We start from the raw sequence: 19,677 nt of genomic DNA, 5'->3' as shown, positions 1-19,677 counted from the left end.
AGCAATCGCATTTTTGGAATTCGCTAAAATTAGCGATTTTGCAAAAAATGCACACAGCAAATAACGGACCACTAAGTAAAGATGCACGTTGTAAGAGGGGTTACTTACTTGCAGATGCGGCCTCACACACAAATGTAATGAGTTCATCTTCTATCTTCTTAAAGGCGTCAAAGTCATCAACAAAAAAGACATGTCTCTCGCTGGGCTTGCTGCCGATGCTCACCAGCTCCGCGTAGTCGGCATCTGCTACACCAATAGCAAAAATACTGAAACCTACAAAACAACACAGGAACATGAGTTGTTGTTTACCCATCAGAGACTTTCTCCATCCCATGATTATATGAAAAGAGTACACTCCAGTAAAGTAGAGAAAAGATATTTTTCTCCCATTGCACATTTCTAGACAGCTGCGCTTCACGATCGTGTATAACATGATACAGGGATGACGTATTTTCATAAGTTTGAGGCGATCACGACGTGCCACAGTAGAGTGAAGCGTTGAAGGCAGCTGTCTACGACATCACCAGTTGGGGTGCCATATTCCTCCTTGAGGTGTCAAATACAGACCTACAGCCAGCTGAGGGGTTGGCACAATGACAAACAACCTTATATGCCAGAAACCCTTGCACTAGCCCTGGCACTACTTGGTGGGACACCAAACTGAAACACCTGGAAAATAGTTAAAGATAGCCTAAGTTAATCTCGTAGACAGTGTCTGGACAAAGCGTCAATCATGATCCTATTCATATGAATGTGTAGTTTGTCACGAGCTATAAGGAAGAATATAGACAACAATTGGTCCTGTTGGGTAATACAATTTCTTTGATCTGTGTATTTAATACACAGATCACAGCAATTGTATTGTATTAAATACACATATCACAGCCATTGTATTGTATTAAATACACAGATCACAACAATTGTATTGTATTAAATACGGAGATAACAGCAATTGTATTACCAAACAGGACCAATTGTTTTCTATATCATAAATACCCAAGTTCTGAGGGACACAGGGTCACCCCATTAGCTCTAATGACAAGGAAGAATATCAGAAGATCTCACTGCTTCCTGAGTCCTACTTCCAGGCATCAACTGCTGGAGCTAATTTGGGGACATTAAAATAATCCGCGTAAAAATGTAATGATTTGTAGAGTGTTTGTACAGCAGGTATGGAATGTATATGCTAAAATAAGGGGCAGTAATGTATGGATGAAGCAGCTGTTGGTGAGCTCACGGCATTGGTGTTATGAAAGGGATAATTATATTTTGGATATTGACATGTAAATTATATGGGACTGTTGATGGTGTGATGGTATGAGTTGCATTAATAGCCTGAAACTAAACTAAATTGTTCTAAACAGGCACTGACAGAAAGTGTAGACAATTCAGCGTCACTTGCTGCCAATCCAATTTACGCACCCAGGGTTTGAGTTTCTAATGGTGCGAGAGTAAATGGTTCACATTTTATTGGTTGAACATAATATTTGCAATTGGTTATGATCATGTTTTAATTCATTTTTAGGATCACTGATTTGTGAGGGTGAGTGTTAGACCTGTCATCCTTAAGATGTCTCCCCCCCCAAACCGTTTGCCTTATTCCTCCATTTTTGCTGATCTCGTTTTTGTTGGCCTGCTAACCAGTGCTGAAGTGTGTGTGGTCACTCCCTAAAACATGGTAACATTGGTTTATACCCAATTGGCACACTATTTATTTGTTAAATCCCTAGTACAGTGTACTACATGTACCCAGAGCCTGTAAATTAAATGCTACTATAAGTCACCCCTAAGGTAGGTCCTACACAGCCCATACACTAGGGTGTAGTGTATTTAAAAAGTTGGACATGCACTTTTAACTTTTACATGTCCTGGTATTGAAAAACTCTTAAATTCTTTTTTCACCATTGTAAGGCCCGCCTCTCCGATAGGATAATATTGTGTTACCTTATTAAATTTAATAACTGATAACTTCAATTGGGAGCGGGTGGGAATGTTGGGATTGGTGTCAACATAGTTGTAATCTAAAACACTCTTTAATGGCAAAATCATATTTTAAGTCACATTTCTTAAAATGCCACTTTTAGAAAGTTGGCATTTTCCTGTCCCAACCATTTGGTTCATGTATCCTGGGTTACCTGACAGGATGTTGCTGGCAGCTGGCCTTTGTGTAATGCTCCCATACAGTGAATAAAGGGGGAACAGGTGTTCGCCAACCAGGAATCCCATTTCTAACATGGGCCATCTCTGACTTAATAGGGAGAGGAGCTCCCACCTACCACACTTACACATCACAATGACCCGGCCTCCACACACTAACAAAGGGTTTCACACTAGTCTTTTGTGCCTCTAGACAAGCTAGGGCAAGGAGGCAGGAAACTCCAAACACCTCTGGGGGTGAAAACCTCCAGAACCTTCTCCTACTTCAAAGCTGACATCATAAATACACCCTACACAGCACCCATATCTCACCCCACTTCAGAGAGCACCACTGACTCCCCATTCACTAACACAGCGAATTCAAACTCCTCACACATACGTACAAAGTCTTGCACCACACTGGGCGCCCACACCTGAACACCTGTTTACACTTTCACCAGCCTGCCAGTCTCGTACGCTCAGCCTCACTATCGCACATTCACAAAAGCAGAGCAGGAGGTGGCTTGTTCACCTACATCGCAGCCAGAGCATGGAACGACCTCCCACAACACATCAGAGCCTCCTCCTCACTTCTGGAGTTCCACAAAAAGCTGAAGACTGGCTCTTCGATTAACTCTACGGGGACCACATGCCAACACACCTGATCAAACACCTGTATACCCTCACAAGTGATTAGTGCACGATACAAATCAACATTACATAACCTGCTGCCTAGCAGAGGAAGGTTCAGGCTGCCAGACAGTATCTACACACTGCACATGTTCATGCAGACTCCATAACCACCAATCAGCACTTTGGAATTCTAAGGTTTAGACTATGCTCCAATTCTACGTCACTTTAGACATTACAAGTCACTCCTGATCACAGACACCTTCCAGAATATGTCCAGCTATGGGAGTGTCTGTCAGGTGCGGCATTATTACGTTTCAACATAAGACAGTGTTAGGTGAGGGTCTACCACTCAAGCAAATAAGATTCCAGAAAGCACTGTTTGTCGGTGGAATCATACATATTCTGAATGTTGTAGTCAGGGTAACCAACAGGTGGGAAGCGACAACGCCTCTCTCTTCAAGCTATTTTTCTGTTAATCATATAGCAAGACCTAAAAATGAAAGCCATATAGGCATCCCTCAGGGCCATCTTACCTTCCAGTTGCATCTCTCTGGAGACCTTGTTGACGTCATCCTGCGACCGGCCATCAGTGATGACCACCAGCACCCTGGGGATGGCTTTTCTCATGCCCGATTCAGCAGTGAAGATGCCATCCCGGACATGCTTAATTGCCCTGCCTTGAAAAGAAGACACACACAGTTGTACCGATGGTCAGAAACTCTGTGAAACTATACAATGATATAGACTAATTATGTACAGTAAAGGGCTGACGTTCATGGGTGCAAATGGTCTTCAAACATCGACACTCAATATTTTTATATAGAGTACATTTATTCCATATGCACTTAAAACCATGGGTGCAAAACAGTACAACAGAATAGAGATTACCAGAAAGCTCAAGGTTAACAGCAGCACTAGATGCTATCAATATTTTAAGGTTTAGAAATTCAGTTGTAATAAACCGAGACTACAACTCCCAGAATGCACTGGGCTGTTAAATGAAGGCACATGACTGGAATTTGAGTCACTGTGGGCCTTAGAAAGGAATGTCCCGATTCAATGTGTGATAGCTCAAGGACGTTTCTTAGTATTGTTGTCCTTGTCCATAATTTAACATGGGATAAACAGGACAAGATTCCCCGTTATAAATGGGAAAATACATATAGCACAGATATTAAAATGAGCAGGGAGATATAAATACCTGACATGGTGTAACGTAAGACCTATAAACAAGAGAAACACACTAGATAACATACAATTACAATCTGCTCTTATAGATAATGCCTTATGTGCATTTCAAGTATACGCAGTGTGCATGGGTATGTTCAATTTTTGCACACACTTTTCTTGCTTTTTTTTAATTTAAAAAAAACACTTTATTTTCACTGGGCTTAAAACGCTCATGCCATCTCGATGGGAGTTACCAGGAGAGAAGCCCTTTAAGAATATATTCAAGGTCTATGGCTGCCTATTCAGAATAACACTGCTAAGGACATTATTATGTCTAAAAATAGTATGTGCTTCAAACGTGGAGCGGGAGGGGGAGGGTAAGAGAAGAGTGCGAGGCACATGCACAGAACATAACAACAAAGTCTTCGTCCTCGCTCCCCAACTCCTCCAGCCTCAAACTAGCACAGCTGCTCCAGGGCCTTACGTCATGTGTGACAACCTCAGGCAAGATAAGCTCTGGAGCCCTCCTCGCTGTGCATGCTGAAAGCCATTAAGCAGAACAGGAAAAGCGAACTGCAAGTCCCAGCATGCAGAGCACTAAAAATTCAAAGCTGACATGGAGTCCTCCCACGCGACATAGTGTCATTTAACAGCTAGGTGAATTAAACATAAAAGTAACCATTAAAACAATGCTTTAAACACGGCCATTTGAATTCTAGAGCGGTTTGTGACTCCATGTGTGAGGAATCATCCAGCCCGGGTTTTATTCTAAGCATTCTGGTGTTTGAAATCCACACCAAGCACAGGTTCATATTCAAGAAAAGAAAACCAATAACATGAAGCTCCTCCCCACTTACGCACCAGTTTTCGTATTTCCGCCCTTGTATGCGATTTTCTGAATGGCATCAAGGAGGGTTTCCTTATTTTCATATGAGTTGAGTTTGAATTCTGTCCTGGCATCATCACTGAACTGGGCAATACCAACCTGAGAACAAAATGAACACAATTTAATTAACATTTTCACGGAAATACTAACAACATTTCCAAGGGTGCCAACTAACACACACTGGATAATTTCCCAATCACCATTTTTCCAAAAGTTAAAGAAATTGACCAAATGCATCACAGTTTAATGCGACTAAAATCGCAAAGTTGGTATGTTCCAAATCCAAGAGGGGACTTGGTCTGTATCATGTGACATGAGTTAGTTAGTGGGTTTGACACAGTTAGCAGTGAGATGCCATAGAATGAATGAGCATGGAGCATCTTATTACTACCCATCAACTTAATCGGGTTGTCTGCTCCATTCACAAACCATTAACTCATGCAAACACCCAGAGGCATGTCAATTTCAAAAGTGCCATTCCACAATTAAGGTGGCAGAGATCTGAAAATATATCTGGAACGAATAAAATTGTCTAAAGAGGATAAAACGATACTTGGTGCCTCGGGGTGCAGAAGGAGAGGTTAAATAACAAATAGATTAGCAGAGGTACCTGTGTGTATTAAGGTAATTTATGCTTAGGAAACACACAAATATAAATATAAAACAGCTAATGTAATATAGAGATTGGTTCACAAAAAGATGCACTGCAGACACCATGCCGCTCACTACATAACAGTGACTGCCAGTGGTGCATTACAGCTGTGGCATTGGGAAGAGGTCTGTTGCCTATCTTCTTACCTGAGTCCCATCAGTGCCGATCTGGTCCAGCGCGCCGGCTGTACTGTAGACAAACTGGATGACTTTGTTGAAGTTGTCATCCCCAATGCTCCAGGACCCGTCAATCAGGAAAACCAGGTCAGCCTTTGCGGCTTTGCAAACTGAAGAAAAGATGAACCATGGTATTACCCCGACAGGCCTAGCTTGTCTGTGATATTTTCCAAAAGAAAATCCTCAATTTCATTAAATGGTAAAGACCAGGCGTGCCAAGTTTAGGCACAGAATGGTCACTTTAAAACCAGGTTGTTAGGATAAACGCGGACTACACAAATGAATTATTTTGCATTCATTATATGTCAATTTATCATATGTGGATATCTTGAAAATCTGGAATGGATATGACCCTTCGGTATCTACACTGGGCCCTGACAGGTAAGAAACAGATTTCATGAAGTATTTCTTCATATCATTCACACACAATAAACAATCACAAGCAAATATAACTTCTTAATCAACTGCTGATGTCCAGTCCCTTACCCTCTCGTGCAGGCGGAATCGTAGAGGGGGCTTGAGTCGTTGGGGGTAGCGTTGGTGCAGAAGTAGGAACTGGTACTGAAAAACAAGAGGAGGATTAGTGAGATTGGCGAATTAATGAATTAATAAAAATGAACCAATCAATACAGTGCTCCGCTGTTTCCTTCCTTTCATGTTTAATGTTAAATCTTTCGAAGTGTAACTGCGAAACACATATCAGGGAGTCAGAAGGTTTAGAACACTGGCCTGCTATTTCTAATACGACTGGCTTTAGTTAGGATTACTACACAGCACCGCGTGCTGTCAACGGAGTGTTCTAAGTGACTCGGGGTGGACATCCAGCCACCACATCAAATGCAACTGATTAAAAGGACCAGTAAGTGAAGGAAGGAAGATGTAGAGAACATATGAAAAGTTATATGACCGGCGTGAAAAGAACTGTTTCCAGAAGTCGACTCCATGTTGGGCATATGACTAGAGGACTTAGAAAGAAGGCACCTCGCTTATGGAGCGATTGTGATATCACGCGCTCCTAGGTTTGCGAGATAACCAGTGTAACTTCTTTAAGTAGAGATTTTACTCCTCCAAGAAGAACTTACCAAAATGCAGAGACTCTTATAGATTTTTACCATTTGACCAAGACCCAGTGTCAAAGCTTTAGCGCATTGAAGCACCTCAGAGGGAAGCTGCCTACCACAGCTGTCAAGTCTAGGAGAGCAACGCGGCACCCTTGGATCTCAGTGGCTATGTACACGTGCACATGAAACACCTTTTATTAGAGAAGGGGCGATAAATGCAGCAGGCACAATACAATAGATACCTCCATCAACAGAAACCATATGTCGCTGCCATGTAGCTTAAACATAAGTGCTTGTTGAGCTCCCACATGTCCCTTGCAGCCACTTCCAAGCACTTGTGTACCAGATGGATGGGGTGGTCCTGTTAGTCTCATATGAGGACAAAACCCTGAATGGACGGCCTTGACATCAGATTCATCCGCGTCATTACGCACTGCTTCCAGTTCTTGACTTTTATGTGGTAGCCTCATGCATTCTGGGTGTTCTACACGTGTTTTAATTCTATTCGACATCTAGATTCACACAGCTGAAATTAATAATGTTTAAGTGAAAATGTCAGGACTGGACACAGCGTCTCTATGCTTCAGCGGAGTGGCCACAAAGGCTCCTCTAAAAGCAGTGAAAGTCGGCTCAGCGGACACAATGACTCATGCGCCCGCTCAGAGAGGCTGCGGAGGCCGAACGTATATTGCGTACAGATACATCACTGCCCATTGTAATAGCTCTGGCGAAATTCTTAGGCTGGGTCTGGATCCTGAGGACGCGCCTAATTGCCCAGTGTCCTTGATCAGATTTATAATTTTTTATACTGCAATATGTGCACATGTCTTAATATTTTATCATTGTATGTATTGGTTTTAATGTTTTAATGGATATTTTTATTCTAGAGCCAGAGTAAATTTTACATTTCATAGCTGTTTTAACTCTGATGTATTTGCTGTTGTATATGCTTTTATGATTGTAAAAATCGAATAAAGCTTTATGAAAGAAAGCTCATGCGCCCGCTCATATGCTTTTTGTTTTTAAAAACCTGTGGGAGTTTTAAAAAAAAAAAAATAATAATAATGACCCTGACCCACAGGGAATTGTCTCTCAGGGTACGGGATAATTTTTTTTTCTGTTCGGGACTTCAGAGATTTTTTGGGGAGAGCAGGAACAAAAAACATAGTGTGTCAGAACATCTGCCCTAAAGAGGTGGACGGGCTGAGGTAGTTTCACAGATCATCCAAGGTCCATTGAGCCGCTGGTCTAAAGTTCCCGCCGATGGAAGCAGAAGGGCCTCTGTCAGAAATATCACGGTTCACTCAACTTTCTAAGTAGGGCGGATGGACCCTCAGTTTGTCTGAGTGAGCACTCCACCAAGTGGCAGAGTAATTAGGCAGAATAACTTGTCCATCAAACAAAAAAAAAAACTAGAGCTCTCCTGCAAAATAGCTGGAGAGTGAGCCATACACTAAAAAATGCTCTTTTTCGGGGTTTGTGGATTACCTTGGTGCCACCATGAGGTGGGCACCTGAGGATGATGCCTTAATTCGGGTTATGAAAGAGCCGCCCAGGATAGGTGAATTAAAAGATGCCATGTAACAAATCGATGGAAGCAGGGGTATGGTGCACGGTTCTAAATTGAGTGAAATGCAGATGCTTTGAAATAGGAGTCCACAAAGCAATGATTGTCAGAACACTTCATACTTGTGAGATACTTACATACTTTAAGGAAGCTGCTGTCCATGTTACTCACATGTAGTTGACATGACGTTCACTGGGGGCCCCTCGATCTCCTGCAGCTGGGTCTGAACAGTGATTTTATATTCAGAGTTGGGTCTGAGATCATAAAAGCAGTGTCTTGAGGTTCCTCCCCCGATGGTAGACTCTTGCCGCTTCCCATCTGAAAATAATGTGCAGTGTACTTTTTATATAGATATTTTGCATTTACAGCCCACAATGCTCCCTATGGGAAAAACACACCTAATTGTCTTATGTACCAGCATTCGAATACAACTATGCCCTCCCGCATCGTTTCTTGATAAGAAGCAACACTTTTTAATATAAAAATGCTGAATTTATGTATGTTATTAGTACAGGTTAAAGGATAATGGAGGCTTCGTCGATAAGACACGTACATACAGAGGGAATTAGGAAGAAAGTTTAAAAAACACAGAGTAAAATAAGCAGAGGTATTCTGTCAACCAGCATCATTCGGGGCCAAACTCATAACTATGCTGCTAAAATTAAGAATGAATGTATTTATGTGTTTCTTTCTTTCTTTATTTGTACCCCGCTCGCACTCATTTAAAGTCTATTACATTTTATCTGTCTTTGACTTTAGGTGGAGAGGAGCCATGTTTTGAAATTTCAATGGTATCTGGGGGGCAGATTCACAACTATTACAAAGTGGGAGTGAGTTCCAGGGGGAGGGTCCGAGGGTACAGGGAGATGTTTCTCCCCCTTTGGACAGTTTAAAAATAGGTATAGAAAAGTGGGCTTGGCAGAAGATCTTGTTTTGCAGAGGAGAAATGCATTTCTTAAAGAGGTATGCAAAGAAGGCGGATGTAGATCTGTAGGGCTGTGATGTGTTCAGCTATTAGGGGCAAGATTACAAAAGTGAGAGTGTGTACCACTCAGTAGTATGCCTGGTGGAGAACATTACATATTACAAGTAGCCTAGCAAAGATTGTGGCTGTCGTCCGCTGAGTGGAATCACCCCCGATGTAGACATCATCCATCACTTTTTACCCAGGGTGGGCTTTATTTTCATGAAAACGATGTCCGACCTCTTCTGTGGTCAACCCCAAATATCACTGGCCTAGTTCTGAGTCCCGTTGAAATTTCAACTCAGGCGAAAACAGGAGTTTTCACCCACACTGGGATTATAGGTTTTGTAAAGAAACCTGAAAGGTGAGTAATTTTTCCAGTTTACATTTGACCACGAGGATCCTAGTGAAATGTGAAGGGGGAAAACTGTTCGAGAAGAGGCAAGAAATACAGAAATCAGTACAGAAAATACTAATCCCTAAAGTCCTGCTTCATTATGCAAGGAAACATAAACTAGCAATGACACAATCATTACTGCAACACAATTTGTTTTTAATTTCGGATGAGATATTACCACATAACTTTATGGGGGAACTCAACATGAACCCCACATTGTTACTAAAGGGGCAGTGGTAAAAGGATGCATACCATGAAAAAGCACACTATTGATTTTCTACTTTACTTTTGTTCAATGTGTGTGTGTGGGGGGGAATGGGGGGGGGGGGGACTGTTGAGCCTGTCCAAGATCTTGCAGGGTTTGGGGAGGGCGAAGGACCCCTTTCACCTCAGTGGGTCTGTCTGTCTTTACACTGTGTTTGTTGCACCTGCTTTTAATTTACACAATGTCACCAAAGAGCTCTGAGATTTTGCGTCCAATTCTAAACGAGGAACAGTTTTCACCAAAGCTTCCCCAACTGAAAATAGTTCTTCCTTGACAAAGCCTCTCAACTCAGCACGGTAATTTTAGTATCAATAAACATCCTATTCTTAAGACTGGCAGGACAGAATGTTTTTAAATGATATAAGTAGATACACTGCTAATTGCACTATACTGGATGCCAACTCATGGTTTAGAACTTTTGTTAAACATCCAGAAAAAAAGCCTTCTGCAACACACACTTCTGTTCTCCTCCTCCTCTGCCTCTTTCCCAGACTCACAAGACATTCCCAAGACATTACAGAGTGGTCAGTGCGGCTGCCTCTGCCAGGGTGACAAATGAACTAAAAAGAATAACGAAAATCATAAACTGAAAAGGGGACCCGCAGAGCAAATTACAACTGCCAGTTAACCACAATTACAATATGCATGTCTACTTGGAGAACATGCCATCCCTTACAGCCCCTTGCTAGGCGGCGTCCCGACCAATCACAACACTCCACTGGAGCTTTGTGATTGGCTTAGGGGAGGGGAGAGAGGGTGCCAGTTTTCTGTTCCTGTCGGAGGCAGGACAGCAGGAGCAGTGAAGATGCGGGAGCGGGCCGGCGGAAAGGTAGGTTAAATTTTTTTAATTTTATATTATTGACCCCCACCCCTACACACATGACTTGCCCTCCACACCCGTCCACGCGCCCGCCCCCTGCCCGCGAGCCATGCCCGCCTGTGTGAAACCACAAAAAAGATGTGCATGCATCGGGGTCACTGCCACTGATGGCCTTCTGGATAGCAAGCAGGTAAGTTGTGTGCTGGGCCTTTGCATATCCAGGGAAGATAAGAGCACTCGGAAATGTGACTTCTTTAGGCACCGAGACCACTGAAATGAATGGAAACTGGAAAAGTGCGTAGTGGAAGGGGACTCTTGTAGAAGAGATGCAGGTACAGGGACAATGTGCTCACTAGAGTAATAACTGCACTCACTAGTATGGTAATATTGGGCATCCCTCTTCTAATCTCCGGTGCAGGGTAGAAAGGGCTTCTTGACAATCTGGGTCAATGTCGCCTGATCCTCTGGGCTTGGTGAGGTCATCCATGCAAATTAATTCAGTAGTAGACTGGACAGCAAAGCAGCATTAGGGCATCAGGATTGGTCCTAATCTAGTGAAAGATACAGGCACAGATCCATGATCAGGAAGACACCAAAGAAGAATACATAGAAGACTCATCAGGCCGATGAGATGGAGGAAACTTGCAGGTCAGATGTCCAGCCCTTGGGAATTGGGCAGCAGCGAGTGCTTTTCGAAAGTTTAAAAGGCTCTCCGTTAGGTCGGACTGGAATTCCCTCTTCTGGCCAGGATTAGACTTATCCTGCATGAACTGCAGCAACAATGGCTATGTTCCCCCACACTAAGGATTGGCCCCAAGTAGGCTGCTCAAGTCTGAACCTTCTGTGTCCCACCCAGATAACCACAGAGGAGAGAAGCACGGGTTGGCTGTCCTTGTGGTTTCTGATGGCAGCATCCATCCTCCATTCTGTACTTCCAGATTACATGATAGATGTTCATGATCAGCCACACATGAGATGCAGGTGCCTGCTTTTTAACTCTCAAATGTGCTGATGGTCGGAATTATTAATGTGAGAGCAGCACTTCATAAAAGGATCTCAACTTTCATTTAAGAAAACTCAAATGCAAAAGAGGTCCTTAGACTTATTTTACATAAATAGCAGGAGGCATCGGGGAAGTTACTGCACCCCAGAACTGTAATTCGGCTGTCACAACTAAGTATGGGGTGAAAGGTGTTACCCCTTAAGTTTTGGAATTGAGAGGCCAAATTGTAACTTACATGGCCCAGGGGTCACCCTGTAAACACCAGACTTTCAATTTGAAGGGTCTTTAGATTAGTGCAAACAAGGAAAACAGGCAACAAACGATTAGTGTCAGAATACGACACACGGGTCATCTGTCTGGGAGCGTTCATACTGTCCCACTGTATACTGAAAGCTGTGAAGCCCTGGAGAATATTCTGTAATATTATGAGTTACATCTGGAAAAAGGAACACATCTTTGTGTAATTGTAGGGCTTCTGAATATTAAAACGGTGCTGCAAATCTGATTTGGGCCTTCTGCCAAATACCATACCAGCAGAGGACAAGAAATGACATGTATCTGAATAAAAGGTGCTTCTGAAAACAAAAATCAGCCACTCATCATTCAACTTTAAGCTGCTTCAGAGATTTAGAGACTTCATGATTTGCGTTCCACGTCAAGTCAAGTCAACCTTTATTGTTAGATTAATTAAAATCATTGCAAAGGGCAGAGCGCTAGTGCAAATTAGAGCTGTCATTTGAAGAAAATCAGTGCAGTAAGCAAGGTGCAAAATGTAGAAAGGCAACAATTAGTTTAAAATGTGCACTTTAAAGGAGAGTGTATTTTGTTAAAACATTTAAAAACGTATCAGTACAGCAAAAATAGTCCATTGCACACAAAGCCAGTTTGTGAAAAGGACTATAGTTTGAATTCTGTCCGAGCGACAGTTGCCCTCTCCATGGCCCCTCGACTCCTTGAAGGTATTATACAGTCTCGGAGATTGTTTTTGGTCTGAGGAGTTGAGACAGGCCAGTATGGCGTGTCTGCAGGAGTGCACCCTGAGGATGCAGCCATTGGCGATTTAGGCTTAGAGTAGAACTGCAGAGACAGATGCAGTGGCGTAGACAAGGGCCCCTTCGCTTCAGGGGTCCCCCTCAGCACAGTAACCGGGCCAGAGTGAGTCCAGAGGGGAGCCCTGCCATGTACCTGGGGGGCCTTCCTCAAGTTTTGTTACACTACTGGGCAGATGATGTGAATCAAGTCTTCGGCCGCGAGGCCACTCTGCCATGGCAAGTTGTGAGTGTTGGAGGGCAAGATTCCTAGGCTATATTGCAGGTATTTGCTTTTTGTCCTGCAGTTTATAACTTCTCCCAGATATTGCGGTGGTTTCAGGATCTCGTAGCTATTTAATATTGACCAGGCATGGGAGCGTTTTTCCAGAGTTGCCCCGTCTTCTAATGAAGATAGTATTTTAGTTGTTGTGTTGACGGCTCTTTTGAAGACGCCGTGGGTTGCTGCTGTCGGCCATTGTTCTCATAGCCTGAACAGGTCAATCGTTTCATCAAGGTAGTCTTGTGCTGGTGAGCGTGACTTTTTAGAGATTTCCTCCCATATGTGATAGTTTTGAATTCTCCTCAGCGGATCTGAGCTACTGGCGAAAGACAGCAAAGGCTGCCCGCCGGGCATAGAACTGTTTTATCAGCCCAAACTCAAGCCATATCTGGGCAGGTGATGTGTGGAAGGGAAGCTGGAAAAATTGCCTCTATATTCTTGTAATTGTGGTGTCCAGAGTTATTGTGATTTGTGCCTCTGCCCCGAAGAGCCTTGCAACCATTGGCCAGAGTTAGGACCACTTTCGCCATGGCGATTTCTAGTATGGCACTGAACGAGTGCCTCTTTAGATTTTGAAACACTACCTCTAGCCCTGCCACCAGGGCAATCCCTTTCCCTTTAATTTCCTCCTTGTATGGTCTTAATGAGCTGTTGTTATCGAATAAGAGGCCCAGGTATTTATATTTGTTTGTTTCATCGACCTTGCTTTCATCGAAATGCAAGCTAGCCTTTCCTGCGTTCCATATCATAAGATTTGCAACCATACATTTTTAATTAAGCTATATATTATATTTTATCACTTAGGCTCTAGTCCTGAATATTGAATATCTCTACTTGTTTTCGTATGGTGTTAAATTAAATATGTTGTCATAAAGGAGGTCTTAATACCTAGGGAAATTAATCTGAAGGAGGGAGGAGCGAATTAACTGGATGGGAAACTGAGGTTGTGATCCTTGGAGGGGGTCAGAGTCCACCGCTCTTGTTAGTGGAGCAGGGACCAAGAAAACCTACGGGATGGTCATTGCATATTGCAGCTGACGTGGTGGTGTCAAAGGGGTCCATTCAGATTTCTGTGATGCCTGCAAAACAAAGGTGAGGATGCAAAGTGCTCTGTAATAAACACTATGTTATCATCTATGAATCTGGCATTCCATGGACAATAATATCAGAAATAAGGGGCTGGTTATAGCAATAGGCTAGTGCTTCCTGGGAAATGAGGCTCTGTGCCAGTGGTTTGTTAGGACATTGATGTGATTTGGTGGGAAGTGAAAGGGTGACGGAGCCTGTAAATATGTGGTGCAATTTGGAATATACATATGATTTTAATAACACATAAACATAATACATTGTTACGAAATACCAGATGTGCCACTCTGCCAGCCAGAGGACAATTAATGCTGTAATTGTCCATCTTAAGCTGCAGAGAAATTCAAACAGCTTAGGTAAACAGCCTAGCTTCAAATGTTTTTTCCGCATAAGACTGGAGTCGGGGGGAGACAAGTATGTGTCACATGGGGCAGGGCTGGAAATAATCAGCAGACTCTCAGTTTCTGGATACAATGGCCAAGCCAATCCTTTGTTCCACCAATGGCCTTCCAAAGCGGCTTCGATTATCTGCAATCAAAGTTTTCTAGTTTTTTGGCATCGTCACACTATTGAGAAAGCAGAAGTGGAAATTCTGAGAACAAACTGGGAATTGGGCCATGAAGAACTTCCAACTCCGTTTCTTCAGAAATCGCTACAAAAAGAATGGAAGAAAAGTCTGTGCTGAAGGTTCCTGACGCTTACTGCTGACTAAACTAGGAGACTGACTCACACTCAAGCCTGAATTGTTGGTCCAAGAATAGTCCCAAGGCTCATGGTGCCAGTTTCCTTCTGATCCACAAGGCTAAAAGGTTACGGTGCTGCCAGAGATCCATCTCCATCCCGGTGGACTGTCTTTCCTCTGGTTAGTGGAAGCTGATGGTCGCAGAAATAGAGGGTCAATGCCTGCCTGGAAGAGTCCTAGTTGACTAGTGGGTACTGGATTCTTTTGTGAACCAGTGGACTTGGGCCAGTGAATGCAATACTGGCAATCTGAGTACTTCAAAGGGTATTGCAGCAGAACCTGACCTTGAGACTTTGAACTCCATTGAAGAAACCAGGGGCAGTATATACATTGCTCCTCGCATTTGTGCGTCCGCTTTGTGAGCCTCCGGGGTACAATGGTATTACAGAGGGGGCTGCTGACACTCATGCACCCCCTTCTGTAACACAGATAGCGTTGGTGCACATGTTGTGCCAGCACGATCATAAGAGGGCATTCCCTTATGAGGGAATCGATTTGCCTCTGCACCCACTCCATATTATGCACGTGGGCACAGAGGCAAACCTGCCTTTACGAGGCGCACTGAAAGTGCACCAGTAAAAAGTTGTGCGGATGGTCGGCTTGCCGTAGACAACAACAGCGGTCGCCGAAGGAAAAGCCAGGCGCGAGGACTTGGATTGCACAGGTCGCGGAAGGGTTCCTGCACTTGCTCGCTGCGGGGCCGGGGCGGATAGTGGTGCCCGGGCCACAGAGTTCATTCCCAGAATCGGGGGGTTCGGGAGGAGCACCCCGCGGAAGAGGACCGAGACATCATAGCAAGAAGAGGCAGGTGGGGCCGAAGCCCGGGTGTCTGGCCGGTGCGGTGCCCATACTCGGCAGAGCGGCCTTGAGGACAAGATGGCGAGCCAGAGCCAGAAGGGCAATAAACGGAACGACCGCACGCTCCCCAAGATGCTTGGCAGGTCTCAGACCAGGGGAGACAGAAATCAACCGTCGCTGAACGCGGCGAGTGGCTCCCACACAGCAGGAGGCGGTGAACCCCCGGTCACCAGATCCTTTTTGGAGTCACTTTTTGGCACACTGAGAGACGATTTTCAAACGCTGAAACAGGAGGTGGCCGGGGAGGTCCGCGAAATCCGAAGAGAAGTGGACAGTCTAGGTGAGAGGGTGGCCACGGTGGACAGCTCCACACAGAGACAGGACAAGGAAATCATGCAGCTACAACAAGAAGTGTTACGTTTGAGGGACCAACAGATGGACCTCCAGGCCCACAATGAAGACCTGGAAAACAGCTCTCGGCGGAATAACATCAGGGTCCGGGGAGTGCCATCGACGGAAGAGGGGACGGATGTAGCGGAATACCTAAGGGTGCTCTTCAGGGACATATTGGGTGAAGCGGCGGACTTTCCGGTACGGATTGATAGAGCTCATCGAGTGGGCCCTCAGAGGCGCGCAACAGCCCCACCTCCGGACATATTGGCCTTTCTTCCTGATTTTCCACTGAAAGAACGGATCATGGCGGAGGCCCGGAAAAAATCCTTGATGACGTTTCGAGGACACCCCGTGGCCTTATATCAGGACCTGTCTGTGATTACCCTCCAAAAGCGGAAAGCGTTCAAAATCGCAACAGACTTCTTGAAACAGCATGAAACGCCTTATTCCTGGGGTCATCCTTTCCGCCTTATTTTCAGGTGGAACGGTGTACTACATCAATTGAGGTCCCTACAGGACACGTGCGAAGTACTGGGGATCACTGCGGAGGAGGAGGTCTCAGCCACGCCACGCAGGAGACGCGCCACAGAGGACGGGTGGCGCAGGGTCTCGAGGCGCAGAACGTCAGCGGCATCCCAGCGTCCGAGCTCGCCTACCATCAGGGCTGATATGGCGAGCGCCATCCAAGAAGCCTCCAGAGACACCATGGTGCACGAAGGTGTCGCGCTAACAGCGTAAGACTGCTCCGGGGGGAGAACGACTTTGCATTACTGTTCTTGCTGGCTTAGGGCCATGGAGGGTGGGGAGGGAGCAGAGGGAGGAAGGGTGTGGCTGGACGTCCACTACGATACGTTACCACGGACTTGTCCGGATAGGACATGGCTGGGACAATTTCTCAGAGGGTGTTGGAGGTTTGGGGGTTTTGGGGGGAAGGGGTGGGGGGGAGTTGGGGCACCGAGAGGGGTGTGGGAGGAGGGGGAGTTGGGGAACAGGGGGGTTGGGAGTTGGGTAGGGGAAGGGGTGGGTACAGTCCGTTCAGTGTTCTTGATGTTTCCACGCTGCCCCGATGGGGAGCTCTGGGCAGTTGAGGCCCACAAACCCTCCCTCACTGCAAAGGATCCAATGCATGTTTCATTCTGTTTTGACTCTCTATGGCGACCCTTAAGGTAGTGACCCTTAATGTTAAGGGGCTTAATAACCCTGTCAAGAGGAGGGCAGTCCTGTCCTTGCTAGAGAACACAGAGGCTGACATTTGTCTTCTACAGGAGACTCATTTGCTTGCACGGGACTGCCATAGATTACGATCCCGCACATTTCCCACACAGTTCTTTTCTTCGTCCACCACCAAGACTGCTGGGGTGGCGATATTGGTGTCTAACTCCTTTAGGGGGGAGGTACTACACAAGTTTGCAGAGCAGAAGGGGAGACTCTTAGCGCATAGATTCAAACTAGGGGCCCTGACATTTACCATCGGGACGATTTACTGTCCGAATGAACATCAGGATAGCTTCTTTCAATCAGCATTAGTGGACATAACAGCATCCCCGGACAGGCACATAATTTTGGGTGGAGATTTGAATATGGTGGTTGACTCGGCTGTGGATAGGTCGGCCCAGCGTTCCCCACAGACAGGGGAAATGTCACAAGTAGTTAAATCCCAACTGGTGGACCTGGATCTTCATGATCTTTGGCGCCACTTGCACCCCACGGATCGAGACTACTCCTTCTACTCTCACGCACTCAAAACATACGCGAGGCTGGATCACCTCATAGTTACCGGCCCAGTCCGTGATCTAGCTACGACGTCGGAGGTGGGGGTCATCTCTCTATCTGATCACGCGCCGGTCTCGGGGAGTTTCTCTCTGCCGGCTGATCGGGCCCCCCGTGGGGTCTGGCGCCTCAGAGACGCTCTTTTACATAAGAAAACAGTCGTGCAAAGGGTTACGGCGGCGATCAGGGACTTCCAAACGCATAATGACAACGCAGACACCTCGGTGGCGACGCAGTGGGCCGTACTTAAGGCGGTGGTCAGAGGAGAATTCATCGCGGTCTCCTCGGCGGAGAACAGGGAACGGAGACAGAAACGGGACGAGCTCACGCAAAAAGTCTGGGAACTGGAAGAGGTGCACCGCCGTACAGGGGCCCCCAGGATTTGGAAACAGCTGAAGGCAGCGAGGAAGCTCCTGTCATCCCTGGACATGGATAGGGCGGAATATGCAGCACTACGACTGAAACACGCTTATTACATGGGGGGGACAGGTGTGGCTGCCTTCTGGCGAACAAACTCAGGGTGGCCCACGAACGCCATCGGGTGAAGGAGACTGTGGGAAATGACGGGCTGGTCGCGGAGGATGTCCAGATAGCCGAGGCCTTCCGTCGCTTTTATGCGGAATTATACACTGGGGAGAGCCTGATGGCGCAGGAGTCACCTGGACTCAGTCACCCTTCCGTCCCTAGAAACATCCCAAACGGAATATCTCGAAAGGGAGATACGGGTCGAGGAGGTGATTGCTGCCATCTCCAGGCTTAAACATGGTAAGGCCCCTGGCCCGGACGGCTACACAGCGCTCTTCTAAGGACGTTCAGCGCCACGTTGGCCCCTATACTGACTAAATTGTTTAATTCCTTCTCCGAACCAGGGGCGATCCCACCGGATCTCCTGCAGGCCACAGTATCGGTCATACCTAAACCAGGGAAGGACCGAACCCAATGCAGCTCGTACCGTCCGATCTCCCTTTTGAACGTGGATTTAAAACTTTATACGGGAATTCTGGCGGCGCGCCTAGCGCTCCATTTGCCGGGTCTGGTGGAGTCGGACCAGGCTGGCTTTGTCCCCGGGAGACAGACGGTGGATAACACCAAGAAGGTAGTACATATTCTGGAGAAGGCTTCCCGGATTCCTGGAGAAAGAATGCTCCTATCGGTTGATGCTGAAAAGGCGTTCGACCGGGTGCACTGGCCCTATTTGGAATGGGTTATGGCGAGGATGGGCATAGGTGAAAAATTTTGCGCCCTGGTTTTTAATTGCTACCGGTTCCCGTCGGCGGTGGCGCGGGTGAATGGCTGTAGCTCTCAAAGGTTTTGCATTGAACGGGGCACCAGACAGGGCTGCCCACTGTCCCCACTCCTTTTCGCTATGTACATGGAGCCCTTCGCCCAGAGAATCCGGCAGAACCCGGACGCGATTGGAGTGAGGATGGGAGGATATATTCACACGGTCAGCCTCTATGCGGACGATGTGATTCTGACCTTAGAGGAGCCGAGGCGTGCTCTGCCTGCGTGCATTGACGAATTGGAGGCTTTTTCACGGGTGGCTGGATTCAAAATGAATATGGGTAAATCAACAGCACTGGACATCTCCCTGACTCCTGCAACACGACGGGAGTTGCAGGGCCTCTTCCCCATGCATTGGTCGGCCCACCAGGTCCAGTACTTGGGTATCCTGTTGGCACCCCCATTGCAGGCCATGGTGACAGCCAATTATACGGCTTTGACTGGAAAGATTAAGGAGGAACTGGGGAGGTGGAGTAAGGGCTTGATATCGTGGCTCGGGAGAGTGGCAGCGGTTAAAATGACGGTTCTCCCACAGATCTTATATCTATTCCGGGGTTTGCCGT

General features: G+C 45.9%; 1 protein-coding gene across 1 annotated transcript in view; it reads right to left on the bottom strand.

The window, feature by feature from the left end:
• COL14A1 (collagen type XIV alpha 1 chain) overlaps positions 1-19,677 on the bottom strand; it is a 514,343-nt gene that overhangs the window by 173,048 nt on the left and 321,618 nt on the right. Inside the window, exons 24-29 of the mRNA XM_086966163.1 lie at positions 8,453-8,599; positions 6,140-6,214; positions 5,624-5,763; positions 4,801-4,924; positions 3,303-3,446; positions 109-273 (exon numbers count right to left, since the gene is read on the bottom strand). Of these exons, the coding sequence (XP_086822289.1) occupies positions 109-273; positions 3,303-3,446; positions 4,801-4,924; positions 5,624-5,763; positions 6,140-6,214; positions 8,453-8,599 (795 nt within the window). The remainder of the gene's footprint in view (positions 1-108; positions 274-3,302; positions 3,447-4,800; positions 4,925-5,623; positions 5,764-6,139; positions 6,215-8,452; positions 8,600-19,677) is intronic.

This window comes from Lissotriton vulgaris, chromosome 4_1 (genome assembly GCF_964263255.1).
Source record: "Lissotriton vulgaris chromosome 4_1, aLisVul1.2, whole genome shotgun sequence".
NCBI lineage: Eukaryota > Metazoa > Chordata > Amphibia > Caudata > Salamandridae > Lissotriton > Lissotriton vulgaris.
The sequence above is the reverse complement of the archived record's forward strand: the minus strand, read 5'-3'. Positions and strand labels throughout refer to the sequence as shown.